Here is a 24,943-nt window from a genome sequence, read left to right on the forward strand (position 1 = left end):
AAAAAAAATCAACAAGAATTCTTTGTAAAATGTCAAGAATTCAAGACCAAACACCATGTATCATTTCTGGTTATGCTAAACTGTATTTCCTATTTGGGTTTTTGAAAATCATAATCTTTATAGCCAATATTTACTGACCAATTACAAGTGCCAAGCATTATGCTAAGAAGTATATCTATTATCTCATTTAATCCTCAAATAGTCCCAAGAGGAACTTCATTTAGCACACAGTTAACAACCGTAAGAGACACGAACTAACTTACCCAGGTTGATGCAGCTGCGGAATTAAAAACCCAGGATTTGGACCCAGACCCTCTGACACCAGAACTGAGCCACTTACATACCATATAGTGGTGCCTTCACCACTATACAGGAAGATATGTGTCTTGAGGATGAACATAAATTCAGATCTATTTCATAGTCCTATATGAATCCATATAAGAAACCTGTGCCTCACCAATAATATTCACTACTTACTTTTTTCTTAAGTGACAGAACTAGAATGATATACTAAAAAAGGTGACTGTGGGCAGTATAAATTTTACATGGAATGAAGCATTTCAAGGAAAATGGAGAGTTTACATGTATGATTGTAGGAAAAATACAGAACTTCAGGAAAGAATGTGAACAAGGTACCAACAGAAAGTAAATTTTATCTTAATTTCATTACTATGAGAAGACTTGGAATTTAGTCATCAGAGTAAGACTTTCCAGAAGTACTACTCTGCCACTATTTTCTCAAGTAAAAGCCCATGCCAGCAATGTGCACGCATGAGCAGTCTTGTACTAAGCTAAGTACCCATGTGTGGCAGTGAGACCCTATTAAATATATTCTCTGATGAGAATGAAATACAGTAATAGATTAGTCCTGAAACAAATTTACAGCTTTAATTAATGAAGCCTTACAGTACATCAGTAAACAAAGTAATGAAAGTTACAAAGGGAAGTAGTCAGCCAGTGAGCTATGTCATATTCATTGGCCCATGTAATTTATAGTCTGTTATAGATTAAGTGACACATGTCCGTACAGGGAAGGTATGAATGAATACACATATGCATTGCTGTACAGCCTACGGAAAACATAAATGCTAGGAGTATTTCCGTCACCAAACTGTTCAACACCCAATTTCAAATGCCAGCCAGAGGAGACACATTTGCAGCATATAATGTTAAGTGGTTTGATTTCTTTATATATACATATACATATATATACATGTAAATTTATATATGTATGTTTGTATTTATATACAAATATATTGATGTGTGTATATATATGTATATCCTGATATTCCCAATCCTGCAGTTCAGTTTATGCACATCCATACCCTTTCTTTTCTCCCTGTCACTGGTCCATGGCTCATCTCCCCACCTGCAGTCTCAAACCAGTCTCCTGATGCCTCCAAAGGGACACTGGTCCAGCAATTACTTCCCCTCTCTCCTGAGTGTAACCTCTCCTTTGTTAGTGGATCCTTCCTGTCAATGGAGCTCAAGTCTCTCCCACTCCAGGTTCCTAAAAAAAGAACCAAAACCTCAACACACCCCTTACTACACACTGGTGAGTAAACCTTGGTTGAAAAAGAAAAGAGAATATGATAAATACTGAAGAAGATGAGAATAGCGGTTAAGAGTACTGACACCTGATGAGGCTACAAGTTAAAATACCAGCTGTGTCACCTCGCACAAGTTACTCATTACCCCGGGGCCTCACTTTCCCTATCCATAAAAAAATGGGGATATTAAAAGTCCCTACCTTAGAGAGTTGTTACAAGGGATAAACAGATATTTTTAAAAGAGCTTAGAACAGTGCCTGGCACATCATAAGCATTATATGAGTGTTTTGTTAAATAAATAGAGAAGAAGAAAATAAAATAAAGTTACAGATAATATCTAGGGAAATGACTCCCTGACTTTTCCAGCTATCCCCCCGTGGAGTGGGGAAATGACAAACTTTCAACCAGATAGATTCACTCCAAAAGCATTTTATTCATATAAAACTAGATTTTTCAAACTCTTTTTTTTTTTTTACTAATTATGTTTTACAGTGCTATATCATGTCAAGACTGTACAAAACTCAACTACATAAAAGTGTGTTCTATTTGCTGATAGTCCAATGCAGCTTTATCTGCAGGCTTCTCCGGGTCGGTGCTGTCACACAGACAAATGAGGAAGGGAAACTGGAAAAGAAGTACAGGGTCGGTGTACGTTAGCAAGATGGTGTCAGAAGTAGACAAAATCTTTACAGATGCTTACAGCAAGAGTTGGATGCCACATGCATCAGACGCCTAACATTCTGGGGTCCCTTCAGGTAAAATTAACCGGCTTCCTAAGTATGGCCCAACTTCAGTGACAATTTAAGATTGTTTTCGGAAAATGTACCCTTCGGTTTTGAGGAGATACCATGTGTGTCATTGTTCCACTGAGTGAACCAGAAGGGGACCATTTTTACACGTTGTCTCCTTTTGCATTTGACGTCTCCAAGTACCGCTATGACTTTTATCACTGGCATACGGGGTGAGCCAATGCTACTTCGCTTTTCTTCAAGTATTTTGAGGACTCAATTCAGAAAACCAATTTCTGGAGCACAGAGTATTTGTGAGGCCCTCTGCCTAGATCTAGTATTATCATTATCAGTAATTTATAACAACCTATTATTAATACTATCAGTCTCTGGAGTTCTAACTCTGGCCAGTAAAATCCTGCTCAACCATGGAAACTTTCAGGTAAATACTGAAGCCCTTGAGGACTGAGGCCCACAGGGTAGAGTGGGACAGACTGCCAGCTTGTAGCTCAGCTTTGCCTCCTGCTGGGTCTATAAGCTTAGACCAGTTACCTACCCTGTCTGTGCCTTGGTTCACTCCCTATAAAATCAGTGCTGGTAATATTTTTAAAGCATTTAGAAAGAAGTCTGGAAAATGGTTAGTGTTCAATAAATGCTGGCTGTTTGCTTCTTGGAGGAGGAAAGTTAAAACAAAAAAAGAAAAAAAAAAGTCCTAACCAGTTGTCTGCCTTGTGGGAGAAATAAACATCTACCTCTCATCATCACTCTTCTCCAGGCTTTGCACATGGCAGTCACTCTAGTTACACCAGGACAAGGTAACTTCCTGTGATTAATAGTCAGGATAATGCTGTCAGATTACACTTAAAATGTGTTTTATTTTTTGTAAATTAGAGCACTAATGATCTTCAACAACAAAAGCATTCACTTAAACATACCATCTTTTGTCTATGGGCTTTCATTACTTGGGCTGGACTTTGAACTCAGAAAAGGAAAAATAAAAATCAAATGACCTGGTTTCTTTAAAAGAGAAATACAAAAAAATCTAAGAGGGAAAGAGAGAGGGGGAAAAAAAGGTGAAATGAGACTTGTGAAACTTAACAACCAGCTACGATATATGGATTTTATATGGATCTTATAAGTTACAACCTCCTTATTTGGAATTTGTAAAACTATATTTTGAGTCAATATGGGAATACTGAATACTGCCTGGATATGGATATCTGATGATAAGGGAATATTCATTTCTTAGTAATTTCTTTAGAGTTCTGCTTTTTAGGGCTATACCCCAAAATATTTACATACAAAAATAAAAGGATGTCGAGGACTTGCCTCCAAGTAATCTGGGGGCAAAGAAGAGGACCAGAAAGAGGTGTGGTTAAAACAAGACCCAGCCTGAGATGATCACTGTTGAAGCTGAAGGCAGGTACACGTGTACGATACTATTCTACGGTTTCACGTCTGAAATTTTATTTAAAAAAAAAAAAAAAAAAAAGGAAGCTTTACAAGACATGCATCTTGATTTTAAAATACCATACATCCCATACTGCATCCATTGTTGGGCCTAAGAAGAAACACAAGGAAGTCTCACAGTCATATCTTACCTTTCTGATACTCTTTCCTGAGAAGATGTGAATACTTTACACTCATTAGCTATGCTGGGAGCAATAAAGGAAGCCAGACCTGTCACCGGTTTCAAGATGAAGGAAAAGACAGAGGTGAGTGAAGAGGTCAGGGAAGCAGCAGTCAACTGGGAAGACCACAATCACGTCCAGTCTTCAGATCTGTGCACCCTAAGGCCTCTTCAAGAGTTAATGGTGATATTGCCCTGTGCCATCAATGGAACCGAAGCCACTCACAGCAAGGTTTTAGAAGCTCCTTAAAAGAACAATCACTACGCTGCCCAAGGCCTCAGAAAGCCAAGCAAATAAACGTGAGACTGTTTTAACACCTACTAAGCACATATTTTCATTCCTATTCATTTCTTTGCAGATCATCTTTACGGTGATAATGAGTTTGGGAGGTGAGAGCCAACAGCCAAACTCAGTAAGTAGAAGCAATGAAGAAGGATTTAGGCTTGATTTCTTCTAGGGTCATTACCTCTCAGGTGGTTTATTAGAGGCGTGCGTGTGACAGAAGAAAGGGGAGGGGAAGAGGAAGAATGGGCAGAGGGAGAAGGGGGAGGCCGGCACACCTCACAGACTAAGAAAAAGGTCCAGCTCCTGGTCTGAACTTGGGGACTGCAAAAACATATTCTGAGGCTCCTGTACCCAGCTTATTTTCCTACTTTCACCAAGTAAACAGGAACAAAACAAGGGGAATTCTGTCGATTCCCGACGAAACCACGAGACCAGCCAATATTAATCTTAAATTAAATTAATGCACTTCCTATAGTAATGCAATGTGAACATCAGTGGCCAAGGGGAATTTGTAGCCCTCAAAACCTTAGCCTAATAAGCCTGAGCAAAAGAGTGACCTCATGCGCCCCTTTTACATTCTCACTGTTTGTTAACTATTTTAGAGACAACATATTATACAATGTTATGAGGAACTTGTTAAACTACCTGGAAAAACCAAGCTAAGACAGACTTCAATATGTTAGCAAGTATTATCTCTAAATAATCTTCCCTATTTCTAAAGCAAGTGCTAAGCTGTAACTTGGATCTGTTTTTCAAGCCTTTTTTTCTTCCCTTTTTAGTACTGCTGGTTTGTGAAGGGGGAAAAGTTTTCTAACTCACTGATTCATTTCCTCCAAAAGTATGTAAAGCAGATTTTGAAACTATTATCACAGTTATTTACACATCTCATAAACTCTGTCCTTTCTACCCCAAAATGCTATCTTTAAATTGTATGGATATAGTCGTCTGTCCAGAAAAGTCCTCTTATTAGTAGGTAATGATTAACATATAATTCACCAAAGATTTTATGGCTATAAATGCATTAAAAGTAAACTTCACACATATTTCTTAGGAAAAAAATATTTTTTTACCAGGAAAAAATACTCCAGAATTACTGTGTGTTTATAAAACAATATATGTGGCTCAGAGTTACTTAAAATTGTCAGCATTTATTTAGTAAGCATAATTTTTAAAAAATATGGTAAAGTTGGGTCATTATGTATGATTTGTGTGATACGATTTAAATTATAAATTAAAATTTTTAAGGTAAAAGATGGGGTGCATTGTGTTCAGCTTTTAAACAAATCTAAAAGATTTCAAAACACAAAAAAGTCTCAACAAGGGTTGAGGCCTTTGAAAGACAACCAAAATATTCACTATAGGTTTCTCCTATATATTGAAAACTTGCCCTCAGAAAAGACTCTGAGAACTTAGAAAGAAAAAAAAGTATGTGAAACTGTTTACTATGTCACAGCTCTAAAATTCTAATGGGAAGGCTTCCAAGTATTTACGTCTTTCTCAATATTACCCGATACAGATAGGATAAGAATAATGTAATTGTTTAGTGAAATTTTCAAAAATAAAACTCGTTGAGCCTGATAATAAAACAGTTAAGATTACGTGTTCCTCGCATTATCAGTACCAAGTAACTCAAATAACAGACCTGATATCAATGCCATACTTTCATTTAGTAATAATTATCATGGTTCTAGAGCCTTTTTGAGTTTTTCAAAGAACTTCTATAGGCATCACACATCTAACTTTCATGGGAACCTCCAGAGGGTAGGCAAGCTTAGAAATTCACACAGTTCTACAAATGAGAAAATAGTGGCTGACAGAGTTAAAGTATGCAACGTCATATATCCCAAAGCTTGCCAATTACAAATACTCACCATTCCAACATTAAAACATTCAAGGCAGGTTTTCATGTGCCGTTACCTGATTGGCCGATTCTCTTTACTGTCAAACAGAGAGAAGATGACCTCAAGCTCCTCTCCCAGGTTAGAACACATGAGGCTCTTCATTTGCACAAAGAGGTGGTGATTGCTGGCCTGTACTGGGGTATCTTTCTTCCGATGTCGGTGCTCCATCTGAAGGACACCCCCAACAACAAGAACATGATAAGCATGGACTGAAGAAAACAATGTGATCCAAAAACTAGATAGCTACAGTATGATTAAGTTGTCCTGTGCCATCATTTTTTTTTTTCCTGTGGGTTTGGCATCTATTTGGATGTTACATTCCAAATTTTCTTCCAACTCCTAAAATAAGAAACCATGAAGTTTCCAGACCATTAAGGAATCTTGCTTTAATAATTTGGTTTTTAATCATTAATGTTAAAAGGATACCAACTTGGGGCGCCTAGGTGGCTCAGTTAGTTAAGAGTCCGACTTTGGCTCAGGTCATGATCTCATGGATTGTGGGTTCAAGCCCCACAATGGGTTTTGGGCTGACATTGTGGAGCCTGCTTGGGATTCTCTCTCTCTCTCTCTCTGTCTCTCTCTCTCTCTGTCTCTCTGTCTCTCTCTCTCCCTCTTCCCTGTCTGCCCCTCCCCGACTTGCACTTTCTTGCTCTCTCAAAATAAATAAGCTTTACCAAAAAAAAGAAAAAAAAAAAAGATACCAACTTATTGAGTAGATCTATGAAGTAAGAAGTTCAAAAGATTCTACTGTTCCCTTATCAGCTTCCGAGGTGAGAACAAATTACTAGTCATCTTTAAAACGGCAGACTAGAAGTGCCTGGGTGGCTCAGTCAGTTAAGTGTCTGACCTTGGCTCAGGTCATGATCTTGCAGTCTGTGAGTTCGAGCCCCGCATCAGGTTCTGTGCTGACAGCTCAGAGCCTGGAGCCTGCTCCAGATTCTGTGTTTTCCTCTCTCTCTCTGACCCACCCTCCTCAAAAATAAATAAACATTAACAAATTCTTTTTGAAAACCAGACTAAATCTGTCTGGTCATTTCACTGATGGCAGTTGAACAGTGCAGCTGTCACTTCACATCTGTCATAGTTCAAAGTCCTTTTATGTATACTCAATTGCAAAATTGTGGTAGTTTTCTGAGGCATGCTGTGGCAAGTGATATTCAATCACTAGAGCAAGAAGATATTTCTAACTTGCAGTGGAGCTATATGCAGGCAGACCGGGCAAGTCAGTGAGATATCTAAGGGGAAGAACAGCATCCATATCCATCTCATTTCTGCCCTCAGTATGGCTACATGGGCTACACTTGGGAGGCAGAATCAGAAGTGGGAAATAATACAAAATAAAGGAGGAAAGGATTCACCCGTGGTTTCAGGGGTGAAGAGAACATGCGTGTGATCATTCAGGCAACACATACTTGTTAAATGTCTATTATGTGCCAAGCACTGGGAACACACTGATGAGGAAAACCAGAAATAGCCCCTACCTTCACAGATCTTATCTACCAGAGGGAGCAGACATCAGCAAAATCATCCCACATACAGATGGAAAAATACACTGTGACGAATGGAAGGGAAGAACCAGATTATCATGAACATCTATAAGGAAGCAATCTGCCTTTGCATCCGGGCAGTCAGAGGAGGCGTCTTGAGACAGTGATACTTTGGCCAAGAGCCAAAGAGTGAGCCGGGCCGAAGAACCATCTCGGACAGTGCTTCTCAGACTATGTGGAGAAAAAAACCAGCTTGTTCTCCCCTCAATCTACTATAAACAGATATTTTTTGTTTCTAAACCTTTACTCACCATTTTTGTACTTTGACCAACTACAAACAGTTCATGGTCCAGCTAGTTCATGGACCACCTTTGAGGAGAACTGATTCAGGGTACGAGCATGGGGAAAACATACACAAACACTTGTGTATTCACAGAACAGGTGCTAAGAATGTGGAGGACTTTTGCTTTCCTAACAAAGACTTACTAATGACCACCTCTTTTGGGTGACCTGACAATTAAAAAAAAAAAAAAATAGCTCAGGAATTAACTCCATAGTAATGAGGTAATATCCTTTGCTTATGGTTAAGGTACATAATTCTGTACATTAGTTATCCTTTTATGTTTCTTAGTTCAACAAGTGCTGACTGACCAACATTTGAAAGGAAAAATATGCCATCTAAACTTACAGTTGTAAATGTAACAATGAAATTACCATGATTTTTTCATGCTTTTATCTTTAATTTGAACTACTCAAAAAGTAAACAGTTTAAAACCCCAATTAACCAAATGCATCTGTAATCACTGTATACTCAACAGGTACAATGGACGTCTCTCTGTGAAAGTGAAGTTAAGTACACTTTCTTGTAAAGTGCACCTCAGCATTGTGTTATGTGTTAGTCATAATTGCTAGAAAAAGCTTCCTGCAGAGAAATATTCTATCAGTAAAAAAAAAAAAAAAAAAAAAAAAAAAAAAAAAGGCATAAGCATTGTTTTCTGAGATGGCTGCTCTATATTGCTCTTTCAAAATTCTTTTTCAACAGAGCAAAAGAAGCATCATACATTCACATAACTACATCTCTTTAACTCACAGAGAGCCTTTTTATTTTCTGAAAAATGCTAACTATCTACTGGTATACTTAAAAGTTCAGGGTAATACCGCACCAAGTACCGTGAACAAATGAATGACTACCAAAGACTAGAGTGGGAAAAACAGGCATAAAAAAACCTTATTTAAATAAAGGACCTCAAGGAGTTGTCTGGTCTTCAAATAGCACAGAGTTCCTAGCATCAGTCACGACATTCACTAAAAACTAAGCCCTGGCAGGGGGGGAGGGGGGGAAAGCTCCTTTACTCATGCAAGGAATTCAATATATCTAGATCAGTGGTTCTCAACCTTGGCTGCACTTTAGAATCACCAAGAGAGCTTTTAAAAAATACTTATGCATAGGACCTATCCCAGAACAATTAAATTAGAATTTCTAGGGGATGGGGGGGTGCCAAGAGAGTGATAGTTTTAAAAGCTCCCCGGGTGATTCTAATGTGCAATGAGGGTTGAAAACTATTGATTGAGATCATATGCTAAGACATGCAAATCACAGCTGACTGAAAAATGCATTGTTGCATCTCCTGTGCAGTTACTGCCTTGCAACCTTGGATCTTTGCATGCATGCTTGTAATAAGCCTGCCTGCTTCCACCCTGATTATGCACATGTGACGTGTGTCCTCACAAATTGCACTAAAGTCCCCCCTCCCTTCACCCACCACTGTTCCAGGTCTGGAAGAGATTTGGACTTAAGTAGGTTATGATTATTTATCTCTTGGAAACTCACTACTATGGAGAAATGCTAAAAATATCTCTGTGAAAACAGTATTACAAAAACAAAATTAAAAAGGCATGTTCACACATCAAGGGCGATAATTTGGCAGTTGTAATAAACAGACAAAAATCCATCTCAGAAATAATTTATGGTTAAAAGGCACCTATCAGTTACTCTAAATGTGCTTACAGTTTAACTAGATTTTTGATTAGGAAAGAAAGAGATTCATTCCAAAGATTTATTTAAGGTATGCAAATTTTGTGTCCTCATATAATGTATAAATTACTGGGTGAATGGTCTATACCATGGTTTTTCAACTTCAGCATTACTGATAATTTGGGCAGGATATTTCTGTGTTGTGGGGCTGTCCTGGGTTTTGTGGGATGTTTAGCAACTTTTTCTGACCTCTACCCACCAGCACCTCTCCTCACCCCCATCCCACCTCATCTCCATTTGTGACAACCAAAAATGTCTCCAGACATTGACAAATGTCCCCTGCTCTCTGAGAACCATTGGTCCATACACTAAGGATCACAAAGCAAGCAGCTAACATGATCTTATAAAACCAAGAAAGGTTCGTAAAAAGATACTCTGCATGCACAGATAACCAGAGAATCTAGCTACAGTTCTCTTTATTTATAGAAGTATTGAGATCTGGCCTTTGGCAGAAAACCAAAAGTTCCAAGTGGACATATGTTAACACTGTGAGGTTTAGCATGTGTTAACTGCTTAGATGAACATAATCGGGTGAGAAAGGTCTGCTAATGGGCTATCAAAAACCTAAAGCAAGACTTCCTCCCCCCCCACCCCAATGATAATGTATGGATTTAGTTAGGTGCAACCACTTGTGTTTCAAATAGAACATGGAGAAGACATTTAAAAGACAAGTGGTAACAACCTCTACTGTATGCCATGGCCCTTGATCCCTAAGAGACAATAAATAACAACAACAACAACAACAACAACAACAACAACAACAACAACAAAAAGGGTTTGGTGGTGATACTTGCAAAATTCTTCCTGGTAAGGAAGTCACTCACTATATGTTACCCACAGGAAAAGACCAGTGCTATGGAAAATGTGAAGTATTGCTAAGCCAGGATATAAACCGAAACCTGAAGCTTGAAGGTAACATGTCCTTCTGAGGTTTATAATAATTTGCATTTTTCTTGGGCTATTGTTTGCTTTAGGAACAGTAAAATACAAACACTACTGGGAGAAATTTCATGTAAAATCCCAAATGAAGAGTTGGGGCTAGGTTTTAAGTTATTAAAAATGAAAAACACCCTCGAATGGTGGTCACTGCTCAGCAGCAGCAGTCTCTTCCACCTGTGGCAGTCATTGCTCGTCCATCCCAGTCCAGGTAAGACCCTAGGGTCCTATCAACATAGCACTCCTGGCACCACCACTAACAAATTAGAATGTTGAAAGAGAAGAAGTCAATTTGCCATCCCGTATAAGACACAAAATGAAAGGAACAAAGATACAATTACACACACACAGAGAATCAAACTAGAAAAAATAAAATGTATTTGCCTAAGACATTATTAGTTGCTTATAAAATATTTGATATTCCTAGCTAAATGTGGAGATGTGACTAGTATGATCTGGCCAGTGAAATGGAACTGCAAATGTTGTGTGGACTTTCCAGCAAAGCTCCCTTCAAGTTGTTGAACTGAGCAGAACCTACCTCTTTTCTACTGCTGGAGAGTGGACGTAATGGCTACAGCTCTTGCAGCTATATTATACATTCAAGTATCCTTGATGATGGAAGCCAAGTACTTTAGAGCAGAAAAATAAGAGCCTGTATCACTTTTGACACCATGAAAGCACATACAAGCCCAGAACTTCCTGCCTGTTGGCTTGTATATCGTGAGAAAGAAAGAAATTTGTATTATGTCGAAGCTTCTATTACTTACTTCATTGGCCACAGCCAGATCTAGTCTTAACATTTACATTATAAGGTATCAATTATTCTTGCCACTTTGCCTAATAAGGATGAAGTAAAGGTGAACGAAGCATGAAAATCAACTAAATGCTTAGGTGCTCTGGCAACATTAACTGCCAAGCAAAGGTATTTTACATGCATTTCTTACTTAATCTTCATAACAAATATGGTAAGAATTATTTCCTTACTTAATAGACGAAGAAATTGAAGTTTTGAGAGAGAGACTAAGCAATCAGCTCAAGACCACAGATCTGGTAAAGGGAAGAGAAAGAATTCACATCTACTTTTTTGGATCTATACCCACTGGTCTTTTCATAATACCGTAACAACCTCAAAAATAGTGTGAGTGATTGCTTATTAAGTACAAAGCACTGTACAAGATTATCTTGGGCATAACAGATGAAGTATAAGACAGTGCCCACTCTGAAGAAACTTCAAATTGAGTGAGATTAAAAAACAGAAGTGAGAGACAAATTTGATGCTTAATGAGTTAAATAAAACAACTAAAATAAAGATGTCTCATTAAAGGATATGACTGGCAAATCAATTATACTCATTTTATTTGTTATACAAGCTAAGAATTAGTGATAATTTTACCTTAGAAAACTCTTATTTTGTCTCCTTCCTCTTTCGCTGCCTCCCTCCAATTAACCTTTAACTGTGTTTTTGCTACGTACCCAATATTCTGCTTAGCACTGATGCCACAAACTTCCTGCTTCTTGACTCGCAAAGGTCAAGGTGTACCACCTTTGGCACAAAGGTGTGCCACATGAGACATCACTCTCAAGAAGCTCAATGTGAAGGAAATTCTCTACAAAAAAAGAGAACTAATTCCAACTGATATAATAAAGTGTAGATAATCCAAACAGATGAGCGACTAAGGAAAAAAAGTGGTACAAGAATTGCTTTCTATAATCAGACATAAGCCCTAATGGGCTTACTGATGATTTTTTCCTCTCATTTTTCAGAAACAGATAATCTCAGGCGAAGAAAATCCCAATATTCTATGAAGAATATTGTAAGCTTGGGAAGCTATCCAAAAGAGGCAGGATCTTGCAAAAGGTACTCCTTTGAGCATCACTGTAAGATGCATGGAGCTTTGGCCTTTGAAAGCCCTTCCCAAACACATTTTTCTTTTATTGGGGGTTTTAAAAGGGCCTAGTTAATATCAAGAGATTAGTTAATTTTTTATGCAAGTATTAAGAATAAAAGGCTAGGGGTGCCAGGGAGGCTCGGTCGGTTGGGCATCCAACTCTTGATTTCAGCTCAGGTCATGATCTCATGGTTCAGGGGTTCGAGCCCCACATCAGGCTCTGCATTGATGGTGCAGAGCCTGCTTGGGCTTCCCTCTCTCTCTCTCTCTCTCTCTGTCCCTCCCCTCTATCTCTCTCTCTCAAAATAAACATTTTCAAAATGCAAATAATGCTCTATGTATAAATGAACAAATGTTCTATGTATAAATGAATAAAAAATGCCCTCTCTCACTCTCTCTCAAAATAAATAAATAAACACTGAAAAAAAAAAAAAGAATACAAGGCTAAATACAAGGTAGATTGGACTAGATTTGGGGAATCTAGATGCCAAGTAAATAAGTGAACCTTAACCTACCATGTAACTAGAAGAAAACTCAAGTCACAGGTGATTCCATGGTGGGCAATATGATCAAATATCTTAGGATTATTACCAGACTTTAGCACTTAAGATGGATTAGGGTCTAGGAGGGGTGGGGGTGACACCAGCAGTTGGAGACAATGGAGGAGACACTTTCTATGGTATTTGGGCATAGTGGTAATGGGAGGACCGAGTGGGGTAACATGCTGGGGATCAATAACTGGATGTCATTAGTCACAGCCCTGTTGTGAAACACACAGACAAATATGTATGACTTGTAGGCATTTCACTAGATTAATGAAAGCTACAAAGATGTGCAAAAGAACTTAAAACTTCTTTAGTTTTACTTCCCAGTATTTAAATGTTGAGAGCTCAGCGGAGCACGTCATGTGATTCTCAAACAGGGAAAGTACCTCGGTTTTTTAACTTGGGGCATGGTCACCTCAGCTCTCAATTCTCTACTTGCTCCAAATTAAACTTGGAACATCCTGTTCTTACAAAATCAATCAAGTACGAAGAGTGCCATGGAAACCACAAAATTAGCAGTGAGGTTATGAGCCAAGGTTTCCTGTACCTACCAATCGGTAGAGCTCTGTAATGCTGATGTCCTCTGGATCCACCATCGCATACTCCTTCCTAGGCACCAGGTCCAGTCCCAGTTGTCTAGAAAACACATTGCAAAAGTTTGGGGGAAATGTCATTTCTACAGAATATATTTAAAAAAAATCGTCATTTTTACTGTATCACCCTGAAATTAGATATGTCACCCACCATGCTTCTTTCTCTCATACTTTTTACCTTGTATTAACTTGTTACCGCAGATGGAGTATCTAGCATAGCTAAGGTGGTCCCTGGACATAATTTGAGAAACACAAGATGACGAAGGCAGGTAAATCAGGGGAATGGACTGGCACCAGAGGCCTTGATGCTGTGTGGTGGGGAGCCATGAGCACCCCACAAACTATCACCACAGGAACCATTCCACCTTGGACTGGGATAGAAACAAGAACAAGGCATAATTTTGTTCTAGAAATTGGAGTTGAGAAGAGGGGAGGTTGGCCTTTAGGACTATACTCGGCACTAAAATACCTAGTCGTATCTAGAGCTAACATATTTCTAATGTGGATCTCTGGCAACACGCGTGCAGTGCTCAGTCACAGCGAGTTCTGGGGTCAGCTATTAGGAGAAACTCAGGAAAGGCAGGGGAGAGGAATTAAGGCAGCATAGTTTTAGGCCTGGGGCGGCGAAACAGTTTGATCTCTTGTGTTAGGTGACCGCACGTGGCTTACTGGACTGAGAAGTGTTCTAAGATTATACATCCAGCCTCAGCAGGACCAAGGATTTGTGATGTCCTACCAAAGAGAGAGGAAAGGAAGTGTAACTGCCAGTTTCCCTCTGGTGACCTCGGTTAACATACTGGTCCCCAGGGACACCACTTTACTACACTGATATCAACGGTCTATCATTCTATTCCTCTACTTAACCAACCACGACCATCCCAAAGGTACCATGATGGCTTTGCAATGCCCTCGAGATCAAGGTCAAGATACTGTGTCTCCCCTAGGCTCCCATCAGTTACCCCATTCCAGGTCTCACATGTAATTCTCAGAGGATAATTTGATCTCTGTCCCTTTCACAACATCATTCTAACATGGATGCCTTCCGCCATGGCTTTTCCAGTTACAAAACCACAGCTTCTCACTTGTGTGTTTAAAAAAAAAAAAAAAAAAGGGAAAAATCCTGAAATTCTGTCCTTCCCCCAAAAGTCAATGGAGGTTTCATGAGTAGAATTTATTAGTTCTGCACTAGCTTCAAACCAGGCACTGACCCAGCTACCCTGAGGGACAGTTGTTCTCAAGATTATACATCTGTGACCTTCTTGATGGCACTAGTTGTCTCAGACATGAAAAAAAGTTTGATTTTTTTTCAATTATGTTTCTCTTTGAGGAACTTAAGAAACACACTCCCATTCTCTAATTTTTGTTGAACTTTCAAATCACAAACAGCACTATGATTGATTCTTAAAATAACCATGTCTCCCTGTTATGGACTGAATATGTCCTCCCAAAATGTTTTTGTAGGAGTCCAATAAGACCAACCCCATAATGACTATATTTGGAGACATGGACTATAAAGAGGTAACGCATGTTACATGAGGTGCCAAGGGTGAGGTCCTAATGCAATAGGACTGGTGTTCTCATAAGAAGAATGCACAGATTTCTCTCTCTCTAGGCAGGTACAGAGGATAGGTCACGTGAGGACACAGCAAGAAGGCAGCTGTCTGCAAGCCGGCAAGAAAGCCCTCACCAGAAGCTGAAATTGCTGGCACCTTAAACATGGACTTCTAGCATCCAGAATTGTGAGGAAATACATGTGTGGTTTAGGCCACCCAGTCTATGGTATTTTGTTATGGCGGCCGTAGCATACTAACACAGCCCCCTTGGTAGACCTCACCAGGGGTTCTGATAGGGTCTCTTTCCCATTCTCTACCCCCTCCCAAGAGAGAACCACTGCACTACAATTTTAAGGCATCGTTTGACACCAGGTCAGTATTGCTGAGGAAAGATTATCTAGCAAAGGAAAGAAGATTTATGCCCACATATGAATCATGCCACCTACCTCACCCACAACTCCTATGAGAAACTGTCCCACCCGTATTCTTTGCTGGGAGGCACGCAGAAGACCTGAGGCTGTCTAGTCATCTGACCATCTCCCCTTCCCAAGCAACACCTGACTGGCCGACACATAGGCACCTGACCTGCAGGCAAATAATCCTTGGGCTGGCCAGTAGCTTTAAGAGGCTGGTATAAAATGCTCAGTCTAAAGAGGAATAATAGATACTGGCTTTCAATGAGATTCCTTCTTTGAGTATTTGGACCTAGAAATTCAGAGCATCAGCCATGTGACATGAGGAAGAAAAGATACGTGAAGAGCAGCTGATCTATATCACTATAGAATGAATAAAGACCAACTCGAGCTGCACAGGTTCTGGAGCAGGTATGAAGTCCAGAAACCTCCTGGGCTTTGGGCCCCAGAAGTCTGTAACCTGCAAGTCTCTTTCTCTCATAAGGCTTTGATTGTTGAACTTCTGGCTTCCTGGAGTCCCAGCTATGTGAATAGAGTTTTATCTGTTTCCATTTTGTTTTGTTAATTCCTAGGTATATCCTTAGAATAATTCTCCGGGGAGCCCGGGTGGCTCAGTCGGTTGAGCATCCGACTTCAGCTCCGGTCATGATCTCGCAGTTTATGAGTTCGAGCCTCATTGTCAGGCTCTGTGCTGACAGCTCAGAGCCTGGAGCCTGCTTCAGATTCTGTGTCTCCCCCTCTCTCTGCCCCTTCACAGCTCGTGCTCTGTGTCTCTCTGTCTCTCAATAATAAATAAATGTTAAAAAAAAATTTTTTTTAAAAGAGTAATTCTCCCACTGTTTGGTTTCTTAGCTCACAGAACAGGATCAGGGTAGGGCTTTAAAACCTCTAAGAAGGGGGTGCCTAGGTGGCTCAGTCGGTTGAGTGTCCAACTTTGGCTCAGGTCATGAGCTCACAGTTCTTGGGTTCGAGCTCCATGTTGGGCTTTGCACGGACAGCATGGAACCTGCTTCGAGTTCTCTGTCTCCCTCTCTCTCTGCCCCTCCCCTACTCATGCTCTCGCTCTCTCTCGCTCTCTCTCTCTCTCTCTCTCTCTCTCTCTCATAAACATTTTTAAAAAAAACTTTAAAAACAATAAAAAGAAATGAGGCAAAGTGGGAAGGGAGAAAATGGAAAAAGAACTCTCAGAATACAGGAAACCAGAGTGGGGAGGGGAGGGTCAAGTTCTATATCAATGCAGTTATTAAATTGTTCCTGGACATCAGGAAAGAAGGATGAATGGATTCTCCCTCCCGTATGATCTTAGCAGGAAAGTCAAAGGACAGCACAGGATGCTATGGGGAACAAAAACAGGTACCATTATTTTAACTCTGATGCCTCCAGGTGAGAACACTTCTTTTCATGGCCCTGTTAGGGAATAAAATGAGTATCTCCTCCTCCTCTTCTCAAGCATCCCATATCCTAAGGGCTTCCCTTTACCACTCTTCAGCAGTGTGATAGATAACTTGAGATTGAACATTCTTTTTTGTTTCTCCTGAAAGGAGACAGAAGTTTACTGAATATACCACAAGGGAGTGGCAGGCAGGACAGCAAATGAGAGGCTGTCCACCAAGATCGAACATTCTTAAACTTGTGTTCATCCAGAGATCTACATGCTGACATTTAATTTTGTAGGACAGTATGATCTAGCTTAACATTGAATAGAATTATCTGAATTTGCTTTTCATTTAGCACTATTCAATAAGAAAACTAATTTATACTTACAAGAAGAAGGTAAATGCACAATCTGTGCGCTGTAAATTGTTTTTAAATAACTGCTCAAAGAAAACAAAATGAGACCTCAGAAAATTCACGAATTTGAGGATGAGCTATATAAATTATATTGCTCGTTTTCATGCATCCATGTTTTACCAACTTACCATAAATTAGCCACACAACTGCCCAAAGTACAAGCTGGAACTTACGTGAGTCAAAACTGAGTCATGATTCAGTCATAATTAACGTTTTTCCCTCTGTCATCATCTTTCTTCCTAAAACTGAAAAAGTATCATCTTCTTGCCTGCTCTATATTTCCAAGTTATTTTTGATAAACTACTTCATCCAACTTTCTTCCTATTTACAAACTACTTTTTAAACTTAGACCACCATAATGACTAAGAGCCAATATAATTCAGTGAAAACTCAAAGTTTTTTTCAAAATAAAAAAAGAAACACATGATAGACAGTATGGGTCCCTTTCCAGCAACCATTAGATCTACCCTGCCCGGGCTGCCTCATCTCACAACACAAGAGTGAAGGCTCAGCACAAATGGCTGCCAAGCTCTGTTCCTCAGGAAACGTTGTGTGTTTGGAATCATGTTGCCCTGGAGCGAAAAGACCCTTGGACCTTATTGAGTTCAACCTACTCCTTCCATGGATGAAGAAAGTAAAGTCAAGAAGGGCTCAGGAATTTGTCTCACGTCTTAAAAAAGCAGCGTTCCTAGTTCAGTGTCTTGTTGCCATTCCACACGTTGGGTTGTTTACACCCCACAGGAATGAATCTCCTAGAGATAAATTAGGGCTACCATACCCGTCATCTGTAAAAAGGCTGAAAGGCACATCTTGCTCTACAAAACAGCAGAAGGACTCTGGGTGAGAATGAGATTTAAAATGTGTTAGCAGGTTCCTATCTTCATACCTATATTAGCTCATATCTTGGCAGAATCAAAAGTGAATTCTGAGGGGTGCCTGGGTGGCTCAGTCAGTTGAGTGTCTGACTCCTGGTTTCAGTTTCAGGTCATGATCCCAGGATCGTGGGATCAAGCCCCTAGTCAGGCTCTGCGCTGACAGCGTGGAACCTGCTTAGGATTCTCTCTCTCTGCCCCTCCCCCACTGTGCATGCATGCTCTCTCTCAAAATAAATAAATAAACATTTTTTAAAAAGATGTTGGCAAGGAGAAAGGGGAACACTTTTGCACTCCTGGTAGGAATGCAAACTGGTGCAGTCATTCTGGAAAACAGTATGGAGTTTCCTCAAAAAATTACAAATAGAACTATCCTATGAGCCAGCAATTGTACTACTATGTATTTACCCAAAGGATACAGGAGTGCTGATTCAAAAGGGCACATGCACCCCAATGTTTACAGCAGCACTACTGACAATAGCCAAATCATGGAAAGAACCCAAATGTCCATCAACTGACGAATGGATAAAGAAGATGTGGTGTGTATGTATATATGTGTGTGTGTGTATATACATATATATATATATATATATATATATATATATATATATATATTGGAATACCACTCAGCAATCAAAAAGAATGAAATATTGCCATTTGCAACAACATGGATGGAGCCAGAGTATATTATGCTAAGCGAAATAAGTCAGCCAGCCAGAGAGAGGTAAATATCATGTGATTTCACTCAGATGTGGAATTTAAGAAACAAAACAGATGAACATAGGGGAAGGGAAGGAAAAATAAGATAAAAACAGAGGGAGGCAAACTATAAGAGACTCTTAAACATAGAGAACAAACTGAGGGTTGCTGGAGGCATGTTGGGTGGGGGATGGGCTAAATGGGTGATGGGCATGAAGGAGGGTACTCGGGATGAGCACTGGGTGTTCTATGTAAGCAGTGAATCGATGAATTCTACTCCTGAAATCATTATTACACTATATGTTAAATAACTTGGTTTTAAATAAAATTTAAAAATTAAAAGTAAAAATAAAAAAGAATAATTAAGAAAAAGTGGCTTCTGATAAAATAATTTCCTATGCTCAGAGAAAAAAGCACACTAGCTTCAAATCAGTTTTTCCAGATTCAGTAAGAGGCAAATTTATCTGTGGTATATGCCTGGCCATTTTCTCCTTTTCTGCCTGCCTTTCTTTCATTCTGTAGTCCTAAGATCCTTTCAAGGTCCAAACAGCAAATGGGGACTTGGGGAGAGGAAAGGAAGGAGGACATGACCAAATATGACATTGAGGGATCTTTTAACTTCTTTCAACAAGCCTAGGATCACAGTCAAAGCTTATTCTAATTTCTCACTCACATATTAACATTCATACTTAGTATTAGTACAACATGAGCCTTGATTAGAGCTTTAAGTGATGAGATTTACTACAGTGCTTGGCTGTTATTTTAGATTAGTCACTTAGAGTTTTATTTAAAAGTAAATCTTGGTCTGCTTTTTACGGAGTTCTCCCAAGCAGCTCCTCAAAGAGCCTAATATATACACACAGGCGGAATTAGGGCAATAATGAATGCCCCACCGGTGCACCTGTTTTAAGACTTTTAATGGGAGCTGTTAGCATTAGTGTCTCCCTCCAGATTACTCTGGTGACATATTACCATGGTACGGAAGTGGTATATATTAAAAGCAAATACACATGCCAAACCCAAAGCCTATTTTTAAATAAGACCTATTTAGCAGAAGCCATATCTGGTTGATCCCTGTAAACATTTCATATTCTGTGAGCACATGCATGCCATCTGACCTCACAGGGCACTAGAGAACAAACAACTTCCTGTCGCCCTTACCAGCCCTAGAGGATGCGGTGCTCAGCTCTACCAGTGACAGTCTGCACTAAGCACACAAACGGAAAAAAGCTGAAAAAGCCCCATATGGTGTTTTCTGGAGATATTACCAAGTAGTGGCTCACACCTAAGTGGCATCTGTCACCAGAGACACCCTCCATCCCCCGTGATGGACAGTACTCACTCATTGCCCCAGTCCAGGCGGGCAGTAATGTGGCGCTTCACATCCTTCATCCGGTCATGGGTCAGATGGCCCACCAGCACCTGCCGCCGCAGATCCAGGATTTCATTCATGATGTGCCACAGCCGGTGGAAGAGATCGCCTTCATTTCTCTGGGAAGGACACAAATGTGGAATCGGTGGTCAGTCCCCATAGTGAGTTGTGAGGTAGCCGTGGAGGAAAGGGAAGGCTAAGTCCTGCTTATTACCCTCTCTGCGCTTGACAGATTCTCTGTCAACAGACACCTCCCCCCTCGTGTTGTCAATTACATTTGCCACTCTACATGCTTTCATCCAGGTTCACGATGCTGCTCTTCTGCCCAAGAGTCTACCTCACTTCTAAGACTCCCCAGCACAGACAGCGTCCTCACTACGCCTCTGTACCCGGAGTCTGCACACCCTGTCTCCCCTTCCATCTCAAACTCTCCTTTCTGTAGCTCTCTCCCAATTCTATGTCCTTCAAGGCTCCACCTGAATTCCACTTCTGTCAGGAATCTTCCCTGATAACTTTTGCCCATGTTCTCATCCCCCTTCTCTGAACTGGCTGCATACAATTAAGGCCAATTCAGAGGAAAATACTGTTTCCTAATTATTTCTTGCATGTTGCTCTTAATGTTTACTGTATTTCCCATCATAAGCTGGGTACACCGAGGGCTCTCAGACTCATTCACTGCTACTCTCTGGTCACTAGTCACACCTCTAAAAAAAAAAAAAAAATGGTGTTTTCCCTCTTACTTGTTAAACATTCATGTAGATTCAAGATATTCTCCCCTGAGAAATTCATTAAGCAAGGCAGCTTAATGTAAGGAAGATGGGTTAAACTCCTGGCTTCAAATCCTGGTTTTGCTACTTACTAGTTTTATAGGCCTTGCGAGTGTGTTTTGTCATTTGTGAAACAGAGACAGTATGATCTCCCCGTAAGGTTGTTTTGTGGATTGGAGACAATGTTTGTGAAGAGAGCAGTACAGCACAGTGACGAAGAGCACAGACTCGGGAGCCCAACTCATTAACCTGCATTCCAGCTTTGCCATTTTCTGGTTGAAAAACCTTTGGCAATTAACCTCTTTGTGTGTATTTTCTTATCTGTAGAAGGAGTATCATAATAACTACCTGGTAGGGTCACAGTAAAGATTAATGAGTTCAAATACTAAAACTGTGAGAATAATGCCTGGCTTAGAATAAATGTCACGTAAATGTTGGCCATTATTAATATGGCTTGGTCCAGAATAAGCCCTCTACAAATATTGTGTCTTTACCAAAAGCTACTCTACATCTCTTACCCATGTGCTTAGGGCAAAAACCATTTCTCAATATCTGCCCTTCATCTTTCTTAACCAGAAGCTATGCTTTAACTTTCTACTAAAACATCAATACAGGACATTAAAGTATTGAGATTTTCATATATCTGAAGTTCTCTACAATGATAGACTTCTAGAAATATCAAAGTTCTGTGTGATGGGTAGGTACAGAGGCTCAGTCAGAACACATTTTTCTAATTTTATTTAAAAAAAAAATGTCTTCTGCCTTATCAATACTTGCTGACTTAAAGTGTTTTAATGTACTGTGCAGGTTAAACAAATGTGCTGGCGAAACACGAAGCATTCTCCATAATATTATCCCTGGTCTTCTGAGATACAAATAATCACACTCCTAACTCCTAAAGCACTCCATTGAGCTTGCTCTTCTATTCTCACTCTTTACTCATTTAATACACACCCATACAAGTCATTAAAGGGACACTGTAATGCAATCTTCTAGTAATTCACTGCTCAGTGTCTGTGTTTTCCACGTGGTGTAAGCTCCCAACCACAGACACCATGTCTGTCTTGGGCAGCCCCAGCCGCTGGAGAATGAATGAAAAAATAATGTGATTTATAGGAGGTCATATATTGTGGATCCTGAGAGGTAGATTCTGTTTAGGTCACAGGAAACAATCAGGGAAGATCAGGAAAACCTTGAGGATGTCAGTGGTCACGAGGAAAGGTCCACTAGAGTCAAAGAAAGTACATAAGGAAGATATAAAATAAGTCTTGTGCAAGAAAATGGAGAGGCAGCTCCCTCTTGCAGTGACTGTCACAGGGCGAGAGTCACCTTCCCTGCTCTTGGGGAAGGTGTTTTGTAGTCGTGCAGGAGGATGGGCTTAATTTTCTAATGATGTCCCCTTTAGTACCTAAGTTTAAGAGAACGCTAAGATGAGAAGGAAGCCGGTTCCCTCAGAAAAATGAAAACCAGCTGGTCAGCTCTCCCTTTAGGAAAACGGACATACCTCAGCCCTGAGCAGCAAAGCTGCTCTCCTAATGTGTGGAACCAGTACCTATCTGGTCTGGCAGCTAGTCATAAAATGATGATTCTTGAAAAACTGGACAGTTATGAAGACTATTTAGAAACATCCAAAATCCTCTTGATTTAACAGTAAATGAAAAGGGTAGGGTAAAATATTAAACACCTGGAACAAAAGATTATCTGTAAGTTCCTGCAATGCATCAGAAATGTAGCCAAAACTGAACTGTGAGTATTGTAGTGTTTTAGAGAATGGGGAAGTTCTCATTTGCCTCAAAATGAAAAGAGCATAGGTTCTGGGGCAGCAGATCTACCTTCAGACTCAAGTTTCACCAGTTAGAGTGGGACCCTGAATGGGTTATCTCTGGTAAGATTCGGGAATAAAAATAATCTGGCAGAGCCCCAGGGAATAAAGATATAAAATACTGAGACAAAGGCCTGCACAGAAGTACTTAGTAAAAGATGGCTGCTGTATTTCTCCTAAGCTTTTTGTGGTTACGTTACTGATATTTTATTAAGTGATATTTTAAAGAATATTATTTAGGCTCTTACCAATGACATTAAAAAGAGCAACTAGCACTTCTTAAGTATTTACCATGAGCTTTTAAGCTAAATGTTCTACTACTATTAAGTCTATCTCATAAACTGCTTACAATTTACAAGATATTATTATCCTCATCAAACATCTTCCAGTGGAGAATCCAGGTGCCTTAAAAAACACTGGAAAAGAACATGGATGCTCAAGTATGATGAATCTGAACTAAAACATTGGGCTTGAAACACTCTTATCAGGAAGAGAGAAACCAAAAGGCCCAACATAAATAGCCAAGTCAACCTCATGTTCAAGGTCAAAAATCTGCTTTCTCCAGGTTAAACTTCATATTTGTTCCTAACATAACAGACTACCATGCCAGTATCTGGGGGAACTTTTAAATAACTTTCTCTCCATCTCCAGTACTCAGGACATTAAAAAGCTGGAAGGTTACTCCTAGAGCTTACAACACAGAGATTTTTCAAGCCAATCAAGTATGTCCCCAAAATAGATGCCTGCAACCTGAAAAGCAGGTAAAAATAGCTAGATAAGGCAGAATCAAGAGGAAATTCAACTTTGTTCCCCACAAGCAGCCTCATAAAAGGGAAAGTGCTGGTGCTCTAGCTCCACAAATGGATGACACTTACACTGCCATTATTTTTATAACTCGTATGTTGGGTATTTAAATGATGCAATGACCTGAACATTTCAGATAGTTTCATTTCCACGTTAATATTATGTACAATGTTATTTTAAGTGAAATAATACTTGGATTTTATATTCTTCCTGTTAAAAAAAAAAAAAACAAAAAAACAAAAAACCTGAAAGGGACATCTGCATTTCCTTTGCTGCCTCTCAGCACAGAGCCCCTGAGTTCAGTTATCTTGACTTTGCATTTACCTCATTCCAGCAAAGCTTAGACTGGCATTTCATCTCAGACTGCCCTGTGGATTTTAGTAGTGAGTCCTAAAGCCACCAGCTCTAGGAGGGCATGGTCAGAGAAATCCAACATCAAAAGGGGTTTTATTTTTAAGATTTTCTTGCTTCAGTGAAATATCCTATTTCATTTTATATGTAACAGACAATAAAAACTGTCATTCTGTGCCAATGTCCTTCACTAATTTGGATTTTCTCTTTGACAAGCTGTTTCAAATCATTTTGTCAGGCTAAGTACACCTTTGTATTTTGAACGCATCCCCTCAAATGATTAAGCTGTTCTATAAACGTCTTTGAAAATAAAAGGAGAAATAGCATTCATCTTCCTCAGACATGTTCAGAGATCCAAAGTGAGGGCCCTAGATTCACCTAAGAATCCACACTCGGCCATTTTCCAGCTGCTTGGCTCAGAGCAAGTACTGTACTTCACTCTCTGCCTCATTTTTCTCATTAGTAAGCTGGGAATGATCACGGTCACAATTTCCTTGAGTGGTTGTATGGATTAAATGAGATACTGCATACAGAGGACTTCTAAAGGGTTTGCAACACAGTTAAGCTCTCAATAAAGACAATTTGTTATAATAAGTAAATACGTACATAAAAACATAACCCCCAAACATGGACCACCCCCCTGGTTTTCAAGAAACATTCCTTTCCCTTGTATATTTAGAATATTCTTGTTCATTCTGCCTAAGGAGTCTATCATTTTCAGTACACTTGAATCATTTACAGAAAATTAGAATAAAATGCCACCAATACTCCAATTGCACTGAAAAGGAATTTCTTTTTCTTTGAAGATCAAAAATACTCAGAAAGCCTAACACAAGTTCCATGTAAACCATTCTATTTGATTAGATGCCAGAAAAATCATGTTTTACATTCCTACAGTTTGAAGAAGAACTCACAAAAC

At 39.6% G+C, this 24,943-nt stretch overlaps 1 protein-coding gene across 4 annotated transcripts in view; it reads right to left on the reverse strand.

The window, feature by feature from the left end:
* Positions 1 to 24,943, reverse strand: part of DOCK4 (dedicator of cytokinesis 4) — a 430,872-nt gene that overhangs the window by 212,200 nt on the left and 193,729 nt on the right. For all 4 annotated transcript variants that reach the window (XM_053897288.1, XM_053897289.1, XM_053897290.1 and 1 more), the window contains exons 6-8: positions 20,251 to 20,399; positions 13,539 to 13,623; positions 6,112 to 6,263 (exon numbers count right to left, since the gene is read on the reverse strand). In XM_053897288.1, the coding sequence (XP_053753263.1) occupies positions 6,112 to 6,263; positions 13,539 to 13,623; positions 20,251 to 20,399 (386 nt within the window). The remainder of the gene's footprint in view (positions 1 to 6,111; positions 6,264 to 13,538; positions 13,624 to 20,250; positions 20,400 to 24,943) is intronic.

The sequence above is a fragment of the Panthera pardus genome, unplaced genomic scaffold, assembly GCF_024362965.1.
Source record: "Panthera pardus isolate Hobbes unplaced genomic scaffold, ASM2436296v1 HiC_scaffold_8, whole genome shotgun sequence".
Classification (NCBI taxonomy): Eukaryota; Metazoa; Chordata; class Mammalia; order Carnivora; family Felidae; genus Panthera; species Panthera pardus.